Genomic DNA, 13113 nt, shown 5'->3' with positions numbered 1-13113 from the left:
ATTTTGGAAAGTTGTCAAGTGACTTACCAAAAGTGAACAAAAATTCAAGTTGATGTGAAAATAATACAAAACCAACTCACACAAATATCAAATAAATATTTAAAATCGGTCCTTAGGTAGGGTTTTTTGGTTGGGGTTGTTACAATCCACCATGGAGGTGATGAGATTCTTCTGTTTATCACACCCATGCTTGTCCAATCCGTTTAATTTGAAATATCGGATGAAGAGTAGTTTTGCCCTGCTGCAGTACTTCCTGTTCATGCTCCGCCATTCCTTCTTGTGATGTGAGATACTTTTTGTAATGTCGTGTTGATGTACCAGATATTTGTTGTATGTCAAAACTGATTATGCATTGTAAAGACAAGATGTCCGTTTAAAGATGTGCCATCGAACATCATGTTGTTATGTTGTACGCCTACACTAATTAAGTATTGTTAAGTAGTTTTTAATGTTATATGCTTCTGTCATGAGATTTTGGTATATAGTGGCAAGCACCATTTTATGTTGTGTTAAGGAAGTTGGATGTTTCCTAGAGAAATGACAGTGATGCGCAACAGTTAAATACTGAAGCAGTATAGAAATGTTAGACCAAAGGATTGACATAATCAACGTGAGCATATACGAAAAGGAATAACTGGATTTCATTTTGAGGAACTCAAGTCATAAGGAAAATAAATGTGACTTGAATATGTCTAAAATCCTGACATGGCAAGCAAAATCTAAGAACACACATTTGAACCCATTAGCCTATTTTTTTGAAAAAAATCCCTTCAGCTAACCCCTCTATCATTTCACGCTTACAATTAACCATCACAAAAAATGGAAATGAAATGTGACAGCCGAAAGCATCGCCTAAAATCAGGCCAGAATGTCCCCAAAGTTGGCTAGGGGTTGCCCCGGGAGGAAATCAACAAGTGACAATTCCCGTCATGAAAAATAATCTTTGCCGACGTTTTTTCCCGTCACTGAGGTTTTCGTCACTGATAATCGCACATATTTGCAGTGAATAGATAAGGGAGAGCCATACTATAAGGGAAGGAAGAGTTAATGTCTATCGAGGCAGAGGTCTATCATATACCAAAGTGGAGGGGAGGACACTAGACGCACGAAGCATGCCCGAGGATACTAGGCGGGGACGGTGAGGAGAAAATTAATGAGTTCAGCTTCTCGGGGATAATTAAGAGCACCTAAAGTTGGAAACGAACATGAATAATGTGTTCAAGAGTCAGAAAAACTAGAAGCCTCAGATATTGACCTCCAACTGACGTGACATATGTTCTTTCAGTGGCGTGAACGATAGCCTTGAAAATGAGCTGACCCTCAATCCTTAATTTGGCATCACATTAACAACACGACATTACTCGCTCTCTTTCGGTTGATAAGACCCACAAGTATTCTAAGATCGTCAATTAGGTCGGTGCAACACGAGTTATATGCCACGAAAAGTATGCCATTGAATTTAAATTCGAAATAAGCTTTCTAATGATATATTTTTTGTATTATATAATTCGTTTTGTCAAATTAATGATCTAGGAATATGAGCATGCCTTATATGAATGAAAAAGAACAAGGAAAAGAATCATTTGGCATGAATGATGAGCTATCTCAAAAACAATAACACGGAAAATAAAGGAGAAACATAGCAACTCTCCAAATTCACCATGTAAAAACTGTAATTGTCAAAAAAAAAACATGTAAAAACTGTAGGCCGGAAATAGTGGAGGTCGCAGGACGTCACCCCCGGTAAACGCCCGGCCCACGGCAAACCGGTGAGGCCCACCAGCGCTCCCCCCCATAAAGACCGCAAGGAAATCGAGAGGGGGGAGCGTGACAGGATGAATGGTATAAGTATATATACCAGGATACTATCGGAGACCCTTGTTCGACTTTATACCCTAGCCGGCCAAGTAAAAAAGGCAATGGTGCCGCCGTGGACCCACGACGTCGAGGAGGCGATGGCGGACGCGGAGGAGGAAGACGTCGAGGAGCCCCTCGACTGCGGCATCTGCTTCCTCCCACTCGAGGCGCCGCCGATCTTCATGGTACGTACACGCATGCAATATTTACCCAATCCAATCTAATCAACCGGAAGCAATCTAGGCCGTGCTGATTTCGATCGATTTGCTTTGCAGTGCGAAGCTGGGCACCTGATCTGCTCGCCCTGCCGCGACATGCTCGGGCTGGCGGTGGGGACGTGCCACGTCTGCAGCGCCAAGGCCGCCCGCCTCGGCTCTCGCCGGAACCTCGGCCGCGACGTCTGGCCGCTCTACTACGAGACCCGCGACCGCAGCGGCGCGCTCCGCGGGCCGTGCCGCTGCCCAGGCGACGCCTGCGGCTTCGTCGACAGCACGGCCGCGCTCCTCTACCACTTCGTCAGCGCTCACGACTGGCCGGTCCACGCCGGGGTGTCCTCCGGGGACAGCATCGCCGTCCGCCTGCAGGACGGCTTCAACATCGTCGCCGTCGACTGCATCGGCGGCGCCTCCGAGCAAGACCGCCTGGAATTCCCCGGACGGTATCTGCTCGTGCTGGAGATGATCCAGCAGACATTCGGCCGCACGGTCTTCGCGTTCTGCCTACGTCCCGGCGCCGCCTTCTGGGAGAAGGAGGCGCAGTGCCGCCTCAGCCTCTCCTACTCGCGCAACATCCTCGACGGTGACGATGACAAGCCGCCGGTTCAGTGCTACTACCAGACAACCAAGGCCGGCGTGACGTGCACCGATCTCTCCAGCGGGCTGCCCGACCCCGAGGACTGCTTCCAGGCTCACGTGTTCCGCTCCGCCGACCTGGAGGACAACGAGGACACCGTCGAGGTGACGCTCAGGATTATCATCAACTGATCCCGGGAGGTTGCAGCAGGTGACATTGTTTGTGCTATATTTGATTGATATGAAATATGTTGGGTGTTTGGTTTGTTATCTTACACATCTGCCGAAAATGTAGTATGATGCGGTTAGATGTTATATACTCTTTATACTTGAGCATGTTATGTCACTATAGTTGGATGTTTGTACTTGAGCATGTTATGTCACTATAGTTGGAATGTTTGTGGTGTTCATACAATCATATGCTCGTCTATTACAAATGTTTTACATTGAAAACAATAGTCTGTTTTGCTATATCTATGTTGCAATAGATGAATATGTTCTCTTAGGGCGAAAGTTGCGATCGAGTCCCCATATTTGGTACACCCGCAAAATTTGGACATGATTTTATTGTTATTAATTTGAGAATTCTGAATGTGAAACGTACGCGTATGTGTCTTCTGGTGTGGCTGGCTCCACGCCGTATTATCCGTGAGGCCGGCCCCATGCATGCTGCGGCGGGTTTCACGCCGTTTGACGTGTGCGCCCGTGCCTTTTGGAACGGCGGGCTCCACGCCTTATGATCTGTGAGGCTGGCCCCACACGTGTTGCGACTGGCTCGTTACCATCTGACGTGCGCGTCTGTCCCTTTTGGCGTGGCGGTCTCTACACTGTATGATCTGCGAGGCTGGCCCCTAGCATGCTGTGACATGTGTGCCTGTGCCTTCTGGCGCGACGGGCTCCTTGCCGTCTGATCTGCGAGGCTGGCCTAACTCATGTCATGATTATCGTGTTTCATGCTGCGTGTGTTTTGCGTCGTAGGTTTGCGTGTAGTACATCCCATAATTTTAACAAAAAATCTCAGATAAATTAAGGATATAGTCCTCTCACTCTCTTGTGTGTGTCACATCAAAGTATAGGGTCTATTTTGTCTGTTAAGGCAATCATTTTCTGTATGAATACGGGGTTTATGTGCCTTGAATTTATTTCATTAGGTATGTTTTTAGAAGTATTTTCTGATAATTATCTGTCACGTAGCCCGCAAAATAGAGTACGTGTTGGTAGGTTCTTTGTCTTACTGAAAGGTAACACATATTATAATGGGCGCAGCTATACACACGACACATGTGCACGATTTGTGGACGATGTAGTTAATCAAGCCGTTGGTTTGTGGGAATAAACTGCAGGACATCGTCTGGTTTTGAATCGTGCATGAATCGGCCACACAGGCGTCGTGCGCAAAGCAGTTTCGTATTATAATTTAAAACAGAGGAGTACAACATTACAGTCTTGCGGGTGAAAATACCAAATAGTGTATGGCACGTACAAAAAGAACAACATCCTCTCGTTTTTCACAAATGGCAAAACATGTCAACGTGAAAGTTTCACAGGCCAACACAACTTTAGTACTATAATGTCCTGTTTCTTTTCCTATACTTTTTTGTATGACATGAATATCTAAAAATGGATAGGGGTCACATACGCAGTGGCGTAGCTAGCCCAACATGCCAGGGTGGTCCACCAATGCAAAATATTCACATAAATATATTTATTTATTATAAAAATATATTTTTCTCTATGCTATATATATTATGGGGAAATTCCAGGGTGGTCCATGGACCACCCTGTCCACCCCCTAGATACGCCACTGCACATACGTGAACTTAGAAAAACTCCTCCATATGATGTCACAGTCTCACAACTGCTGGCGGAACCATTTGCGATATACTCCCTCCGTCCGGAAATACTTGTCGGAGAAATGGATAAAGACAAATATTTCCGGACGGAGGGAGTAGTCGTCTATTCAACTAGGATATGTGGTATTTCTTGGTATGTCACAATTTTTGGAATGTTTGTGGTGTTCATACAATCAGAATAATTTTCCCCTCCCTTCCGTCGCCCCCCGCGCGGGTGACCGGGGGCTCCAACCCTAGCCGTCGGGTCACCGCTCCTTCCTCTTCCTCCCCACTGTCGCCGCGGTGGTCAGCGCCGAGCATAGCCTGTGCGTGCGACGGCGGCGGCTGAGGCACTCCTCCCTCTCACGGGTCATAGGGTGAAGGAGGGCGCCCTGGCTCGAGGGTGTGAACCCGATCTGGACTTCGACGGCGCCGATCTAGTTCATGACGGTCCAGATCTGGACTACGGCGGTGTGGCGGTCGGTCGGTGTCCTAATGGCGGCTGTGGTGGCAATGTTGGCGACGGCGATGGCTGTGGCGCGGCGGCGTCGGAGGCGGCGCGGGTTGCGGGCTCGGCGGCCTACCCTGTTTGGGCGGCGGCGGCACTGCGGACGGCGGCGGCGGCGGTGCGCCATCTGCCTTTGGATCGGCGGCGGCGGCGTGGAGGGCCTGGTGGTCGCGTCGGCGGCACCTCCGGTTAGACCTGTTCTGACCGGTGCAGCCGGCGCTGGTGGTCATCTCTTCCGTCAGAGGTGGCCGGCCTGCGGCTGGGTGGTCGGATCTCGAGATTCATCATCTAGTCCTGGGTACGAGTCGGGAGACATAGTTGCCGGTGAAAACCGAGCCGTTGGCGGGCAATGACGGCGTTTTGCGTCGTTACCTTGATGAAGGCATCGTCATGTAACTGTTGTCGACCCACTCGTGCTGCTTCGGGGGAAACCCTAGGATCTGGTCTTCTAGATCGGACAATGGCGGTACTACGGTGTCGTTTCTCTCTTCGGAGCATCATTTATGGAGCAGCGCTGGAAGAAAGAGGCAGGAGGTGGAGCGGCTTCGTCTTGCACGGAGCTTCAATGGAGCTGTCAAGTCATGCCTGGGTGACAGGTGCTACGCTGAGTCATTCCTAGTTGGCAGGTGTTACGCACGACGGATATTCCAGAGTCTTCGCGTCTGGACAGACGAGCGCAGGGCGGTGACACCGTTGTGGCGACGATGGATGTCCGGACTGGCAATGATGATGCAGATCTCTCTCCTGAAGATGGGTCAGCGGTCCGATGATGATGGCGGCTTCTAAACGTATGCATGTGGCGTGCGCTTAGGTAGGCTGCACCGACTGTTGGTCTCGATACGTTATGTGGATGGATCAGCGACGACACCGGTTTTAGATATAAGAAGTGAGAGCACTCCACATTATCGAGTTTGTAGGTGTGAGTGATGGCTTCGTGTGGATTGATGTATGTTTTTGTCAACCTTTGTGAAATAATTAATAAAGATAGCCGCATGCATCGATTGATGCAGAGACCGGGGGGTTTAACCTCCTTTTCTAAAAAATCTATTACAAATGGTTTTCGTTGAAAACCAGCGTGTGTTATGCTATATCTATGTTGCAATAGATGAATATGTTCTTTTAGGGCGAAAGTTGCTATCGAGTTTCGATATTTGGTGCACCCGCAGAATTTGGACGTGATTTTATTGTTATTAATTTTTGAGAATTCTGAAGTTGAAACGTACCCGTCTGTGCCTTCTGGCATGGCGGTCTCCACGCCGTATTATCCGTGAGGACGGGCCCATGCGTCGACGGGTTTCACGCCGTTTGACGTGCGCGCCCATGCCTTTTGGCGATGCGTGCTCCACGCCGTATGATCTGCGAGGCCGGCCCACACGTGTTGCAACTGGCTCGTTGCCATTTGAAGTGCGCGCATGTCCCTTCTGGCTGGCCCTAGCGTGCTGTGACAGGCTCCATGCCATCTGATGTGTGTGTCTGTGCCTTCTGGCACGACGGGCTCCTAGCCGTCTGATCTGCAAGGCTGGCCCAACTCATGCCATGCTTATCATGTTTCATGCTATGTGTGAGTCGCACCGTAGCGTAGCGATGTCCGCGTGTAGTGTATCCCATAATTTTAACAAAAAAGTCTCAGAAAAATCAAGGATATAGTCCTCTCTCTCTCTCAAGTATAGGGTCTATTTTGTTTATTAAGATAATCATTTTCTTTATAAATACAGGGTTTATGTGCCTTGAATTTATTTCATTAGGTATGTTTTTAGAAGTATTTTCTGATAATGATATGTCATGTAGCCCGCAAAATAAAGGAGTACGTGTTGGTAGGATCTTTGTCTTAATGAAAGCTAACACATCATATAATTTAAAACAAAGTGGGTGCAACATTACACAATCTCACGGGTGAAAAAACCAAATAGTGTGTGGCACATACAAAAAGGACAATATCCTCTCTTGTTTCTCACAAATGGCAAAACATATCAACGTGAAAGTTTCACAGACCAACACAACTTTAGTACTACAATGTGTTGTTTCTTTTCCTATAATTTTGGTATGACATGAATATTTAAAAGTGGATAGGGGTCACATACGTGAACTTAGAAAACCTCCTCCATATGATGTCGCAGTCTCGCAACTGCTGGTGGAACCATTTGCGATATAGTCGTCTATTCAACTAGGATATATGGTATTTCTTGGCATGTCACTAGATTTGGAATGTTTGTGGTGTTTATAGAATCATATACTCATCTGTTACAAATGGTTTTTGTTGAAAACCAGCGTCTGTTATGCTATATCTATGTTGCAATAGATGAATATGTTCTCTTAGGGCGAAAGTTGCGATCGAGTCCCATATTTGGTACACCTGCAAAAGTTGGACATGATTTTACTGTCATTAATTTTTGAGAATTCTGAAGTTGAAACGTACGCGTCCGTGCCTTCTTGCATGGCGGGTCCACGACGTATTATCCGTGAGCCGGCCCCATGCGTACTGCGATGGGCTTCACATTGTTTGACGTGCACACACGTGTCTTTTGGCGTGGCGGGCTCCACGTTGTATGATCTGTGAGGCCGGCCCCATGCGTGTTGCGATGGGCTCCACGCCGTCTGATGTGCGTGCTCGTGCCTTCTGGCACGACGGACTCCTTGCCGTCTGCGAGGCCGGGCCGATAATGTCGTGAGTCGCGTCAAGTATAGGGTGTTTTCTGTTTGTCAGGACAACCGTCTATGTGTCTTGAAGTATTTTCTAATAATTATCTGCCACATAGCCCACACAATAAAGCAGTACGTGTTGGTAAGATTTTTGTCTTGATGAACGGTAACACATCTTATAATTTCAGACAGAGGGAGTACTACATTATGCAATCTCACAGGGGAAAAAACAAATAGTGTGTGGCACATACAAAAATAACATTATCCTCGCTTGTTTCTCACAAATGGCAAAACTTATCAACCTAAAAGTTTCACAGGCCAATACAACTTTAGGACTACAATGTCCTGTTTTTTTCTAGATTTTTTGGTAATGACATTATTATCTAAAATGGATAGGGGGTGACATACGTGAGCTTAGAAAAACTCCTCCATATGATGTCGCAATCTCACAACTGCTGGTGGAATCATTTGCGATATAGTTGTCTATTCGCAACAACTCCCTCTGTCCCTTTCACATATTGGATGTAATAACGTCTTATATTATGAGACGGAGAGAGTAGGATTTATGGTATTTCCCGGCATGGTAATAGCTAGTAAACCATTGGCGGACAAATGATTGTAATTCCAATACACGAATCTGTTGTTAATTAGTATGTTGGTTGAACTGATCTGTTAGGAATTGTGTTTGGAATGCACTAATGACAAGGTCCCAAAGCTTGTTATTTCACTAGTGTGAGGTGATGTTCTAGTCTCGAGCATGTTCGATCATTATTGTTAGTGATGCCATAGTCTTGACACGTCATGCCAACATTTGTGACAGTCATAGTTAACTACTATAATTGCCATTTCTAGAACCTCATGGGGTAGTATTATGTCGCAAAATTAATCCATCAAGTACTTGATGGGTGTTGATCGCATTAATAGTTAGGATTTCCCTTTTTTGGTATACAATGATAACGAGTTTGGTGTAGTACTGCATGAATGATTTGTGATAGTTATATGGTCAACCATGATGTAATAAGTCATTAAGTATTTGTGATAGTCATATAGTAGTCAACCATGATTATAGTAAGTCATTAACGAAGTCGATGATGGTTGCAAAACATATCTATATTGGGAACAGTATATTGTAGTCTCACGAATTCCATATCATTAATATCAGATTTTTTATGATAGGTCAACTGCAAAAATCTCAATACCAATGTCACTCGATCTTACGCCGATTACAAATGTCACATTACCGCTTGTTGATTTAGTGTGTATAGATATACACAAGCATTTAACCTATTTTTTTGCCTTAAACCAGAGATCAAAAATAATTTTGACATTACATAATTATGCTGTAAATTAAACCATCAAGTAGATCGATGATGGTTACACTAACAAGATGAATCTGTTAGGATGTTGATTGACCTAAGTGATTTGCTTTTTTGGTATGCGACGATGTCACAGCCTCAGTACTGTCCCAACCTTTTGTGATGATCATGTAGTCAACCACGATACTCCCTCCGTCCCAAAATTTTTGTCTTAGATTTGTCTACATACGGATGTATCTATTCATGTTTTAGTGATGTATCTATTCATGTTTTAGTGTTAAATACATCCGTATCTAGATAAATCTAAGACAAGAATTTTGGGACGGAGGTAGTACATGGTAACATTATATTGTTAAAATAAACCAATGGTTGCCTTAACATGAATCTATTAGGAGCATTAATGTTTTAGTCTGCGAGTTTTATATCATTACTATTGGAATTGTTTGTGATTGTCATAGCGAACTAGATAAAACTCGTATGTCCCAGAAGCACATTTGACTGTAGATATGCCACTACAAGAATCTCAAAAAAATTACATCACCGTTAAATTGCATAGCTTTTAACCTCCTTTGGTGCACTCAACTAGTGGCATAAAGTACAAATTTAAAGACACGGTACTGTTGATATTTTAGTGAACTTGCAATATGAACTAGTATGATTCACAGAGATGACAATTTCCATTAAAATGGACCGATGTTCTGAAACAGAGGGAGTAGGTAAATGCAAGTCCTGAAGAGAATGGACAGACAGAAGCTCATTCCAGTGATGAGAACACAGTGCTAGTAACAGACTACATGTTCTGCTTTTTCCTCTCCAGTTCTGTCAAATATGAACTCAGCGCCAAAATAGGTCATTCAATAAGTGACCAGCTCATACAATACAACCAATATGGTTCAATTAGCATGCTCTCATCTCTATGCCTTCAATATCATGATGGAGCCACAAATATAGATTCCTAGACCTAACTGAAACTTAGGAGCCGATATTAAGGGTGGGAGAGGGGGGTGGGGGGGGCTAGAAAGAGCACTCGATATGCAAGAAGTCCTAATTTCAGTTAAGGGAGGAAATAGCTGCTTATTCTGCAAAGCACTAGAGCAGAGAACCTTGATGCTGGAATGGAAACCTCGAAGCTTTCAGCCATAGGATGTGAGGCTATTGGAATCAAATGCAGCTATAGCCTGCATGATTTTGCGCCAGAATCTGCTTCTTCCAAGGTCCGATTGATATATTTCTGCAACTTCAAGGCTTGAGGACCAGGTTTCACAACATTCACATCGCTCCACTGGGAACATGGGTCAATGAACCAGCTCTTCCTTCCTGCGCACCAGGCACCAGGAACAGGCCCATGGCCCGGACGCTTAAGTAGTTTCTCATCGATCTTGTCCAGCAACGGTCCATTCGCTTGAAACCGCCTTGCAAAAGGCTGTCCACTGTTCACCATCTTATCATAATGTGCCATGGTGAGAAAAAGGGGCTCTGTCTGAGGTGGATCATCCCACACCTTGTACCTCAAGTCATTGTTAACAGTGGAATTACGGAAGTCAAGCGAGTTGCATATGACTGAGTGGAAATATCCTTCCTGAGGTAGCATTACATTGTTGAAGTACATGAGAAGAAGCCGAGGAAGATTCTCCCAACCAAGAACACAGTACTCTATAAACCGTCGGTTCAGAATAACCCATGGAGAACCTAGTAAGAAGGAACGAAGATGGATAAGGAAATGATCTAAACCAACAAAATTAAATCAGAGCAGAGAACAATAAATGCCTGTGAAGAACTTGAAAGCATCAGGACTTGGTCGTTTCTGTGTGGCTCGGAAGAAGTTGGTCCTCCCTGACAAGTATATTCCAGCATCCACTATCATCGATTGCACTTTTTCGGATCTGCAAGTGAGTAGTTTTATTAAAACAGATACCGTTGGCTGCTAAAATTCTCTCCAAGTTCAAACAATCCATACTCTTTCCGTCCAATGTCACTAGTGTGATCAATGAAGTTAAATTCCCTTGGAACATACGACAAGGCATGAATCAAATCTGCAACAGGACAAAATGTACGGTAGTATCACAATCAGCATAAACTTCTAGCACAATGCCAATCTAGCAAAATTAACCAGAAAATATGATCATGTTTGGGACAGAAACTGGAAATGTCATCTGGAAAACCGAAAAACTCCAAAGGCCAGCACGACACAATAGACACAAGCTAGTAGTATTAACACATGAATATCATGAGAATCATCACAACTACTTGAGGTTAGTTTTATAATTGACCTATAGGAGGAGTGCATGTTCTGAAATGTGCACTATCTATTCCACTTCAGATATATCAAAACCAAGAGATAACGGGAGCCTGGATTTAACTCCTTGATTTTTAAACAGACAATAATGGAGCTCTATTCTGTGGACAATTGCAATAACACTACATCTGTGTAGATTTAAAAAAATCAATACATCCGTGACAACAGGCAGGTGGTTCCTAACAAATTCCCAGGGTGGGTAAGCTGTAAACCATTGTTACTATGGTCGTGACACAATTCAACATGAAAACTCGGCAATTTGATGTTAGTTAGAAGATGTATATTTTTTGACGCGTGTTAGAGGATGTATATGAACATGTACCTGCCGAAATTAATTTCGGTTCTAGTACTGCTGAGAAACGAAAGACCGAAATGTATTTCGGGTCAATGAGATACCATCATGGAAAGCCATGAGTACGAAGACAGATCGGGATGCCGTACCGTCCTGGGTGACGAGGGGATAATCGGCGGCGTTAAGGGTAATGAACCAGTCCCAGTCGGGGTGGAGGCGGAGCAGGACAGCAGCCGCGCGTAACGTGCCGGCGAGGCCCGACGACCCGACGGGTGTCCCCGCGGTAGGCGTGCCCACAAGAGCGACGTTGTCGAAAGAGACGGCGGCGGGCGCGGCGGCAGCGATCCCAGCAGCAAGGTCCCGGCGCTCTTCGTGGGAGGCGTCGGCGGAGAGGTGGAGGATGTAGCGGTTGCGTGGGTGGTAGACTGCGAGGAGGAGTCGTAGGAGGCGGTGCCCGTCGCCCCGGGCGCCGATGAGGAGGTAGGCGAGGCAGGGGAGCGCGTCGGGGCCGCGGCGGACTCCGGCGGCGGCGCGGGCGGTGGTGAGCCCAGGGAGGCGGAGGCGTGTCGGGGAGGAGTAGGCGGAGAGGAAGAGGAAGAGGAACGAGAGGAGGAAGGAGACGGAGACCAGCGAGAGGAAGAGGATCCACCTCCACCTCTCGCCCGAGCCGGCGCCCCCTCCCCCGATGCCGCCTCTCATGCCCCCCAATCCCATGGAAGAAGAGGATCCGGAGAGGGCGCCAGATCACATGCACGACACAGGTGGGAAATGGGGCGGCGGCGTGGATCGGCTCGCCGGCGGTGAGGTCGCCGACGTCGTCGGGGGTGCTTAGACTTGAGGCCGCGAGAGCATCGCGTCGCGTCGCACACCTAGTGATTTTTTTGTGGCGTGTCGGTGGGAGTTGTCGGAGAAGTGACTGGGGGACCAGACCTCGCCATCTGGGCCGTGCTACGCGAGCCGGGCCAAAAGCACGCGTGCACGGCCCGGCAAACAGCTAAACAGGCCGTGCTTGGGCTACTAGGCGAGGCCCGCATGCCGGCATGGCATGGCCTGCTTATTTTATTTTATTTTGAAACAGCCTAATATGTCGGGAGCTCCTGTTCGGCGCCTTAAGCGCCCGAACAGGTAGCTGGCGCCCACTACACCTCTTTGTTGGGCCGGCCCGCAAAAGAAAAGCGCAGCGAACAAAAGACCAGAAAAATCGCAAAATCGTTGTTGACAGGATTCGAACTCGAAACGCCTCATCGTTATTCAAGCTGGGCTAACCACTAGAACAATCGAAGACTTGTGCTTTGCTATAACGTTCACTTTATAAGAACAAGTGTGACCGCGTTATTTACTAATAAGTCAGATTTGTTTAAACGTGAAATCGAAAAAGTTCATAAACTTCACAGCAAAAGTTCATCATTTTAGAAGAAAAAGGCTCACAAACTTTAAAAAACTATATCACTTTTTAAGAAAAGTTCACAAACTAAAAAAAAGTTCATCGATTCTTAAAAAAGTTCATGCAAAAGTGAAAAAAGTTCATCAATATTGAAAAAGGTCCATCGAGTTTGAAAATTAGTTCACCGATTTTGAAAA

The 13113-nt window shown here is 46.1% G+C and overlaps 2 protein-coding genes across 2 annotated transcripts; one reads left to right on the top strand and one right to left on the bottom strand.

Moving 5' to 3' along the window:
- The first annotated feature begins 1847 nt into the window (after positions 1–1847).
- LOC123088600 (E3 ubiquitin-protein ligase SIAH2) lies at positions 1848–3063 on the top strand. Its single transcript, XM_044510822.1, has 2 exons — positions 1848–2042; positions 2133–3063. The coding sequence occupies exons 1-2, from the start codon at positions 1920–1922 to the stop codon at positions 2838–2840; spliced, it is 831 nt and encodes a 276-aa protein (XP_044366757.1). The 5' UTR covers positions 1848–1919; the 3' UTR covers positions 2841–3063.
- A 6701-nt stretch (positions 3064–9764) lies between these two features.
- Positions 9765–12421, bottom strand: LOC123112964 (beta-glucuronosyltransferase GlcAT14B). The gene is made up of 4 exons (XM_044534073.1): positions 11682–12421; positions 10902–10977; positions 10712–10827; positions 9765–10633 (listed from the first exon to the last, which is right to left on the bottom strand). The coding sequence occupies exons 1-4, from the start codon at positions 12244–12246 to the stop codon at positions 10116–10118; spliced, it is 1275 nt and encodes a 424-aa protein (XP_044390008.1). The 5' UTR covers positions 12247–12421; the 3' UTR covers positions 9765–10115.
- Between the last annotated feature and the right edge of the window lie 692 nt (positions 12422–13113).

This window comes from Triticum aestivum, chromosome 1B (genome assembly GCF_018294505.1).
Source record: "Triticum aestivum cultivar Chinese Spring chromosome 1B, IWGSC CS RefSeq v2.1, whole genome shotgun sequence".
NCBI classification, from domain to species: Eukaryota; Viridiplantae; Streptophyta; class Magnoliopsida; order Poales; family Poaceae; genus Triticum; species Triticum aestivum.
Note: the sequence above shows the minus strand (reverse complement) of the source record. Positions and strands in the feature narration are given on the sequence as shown.

What these genes read in the sequence shown, in the direction of transcription:
- LOC123088600 (XM_044510822.1), top strand. Translation starts at nt 1,920, where the DNA reads ATGGTGCCGCCGTGGACCCACGACGTCGAGGAGGCGATGGCGGACGCG. An exon ending in AGGCGCCGCCGATCTTCATG is followed by an intron (nt 2,043 to 2,132) that starts GTACGTACACGC and finishes TTTGCTTTGCAG; the next exon opens with TGCGAAGCTGGGCACCTGAT.
- LOC123112964 (XM_044534073.1), bottom strand. Translation starts at nt 12,246, where the DNA reads ATGGGATTGGGGGGCATGAGAGGCGGCATCGGGGGAGGGGGCGCCGGC. An exon ending in TCCCCTCGTCACCCAGGACG is followed by an intron (nt 10,978 to 11,681) that starts GTACGGCATCCC and finishes GTCCTGTTGCAG; the next exon opens with ATTTGATTCATGCCTTGTCG. An exon ending in TGCTTTCAAGTTCTTCACAG is followed by an intron (nt 10,634 to 10,711) that starts GCATTTATTGTT and finishes CCTTCTTACTAG; the next exon opens with GTTCTCCATGGGTTATTCTG.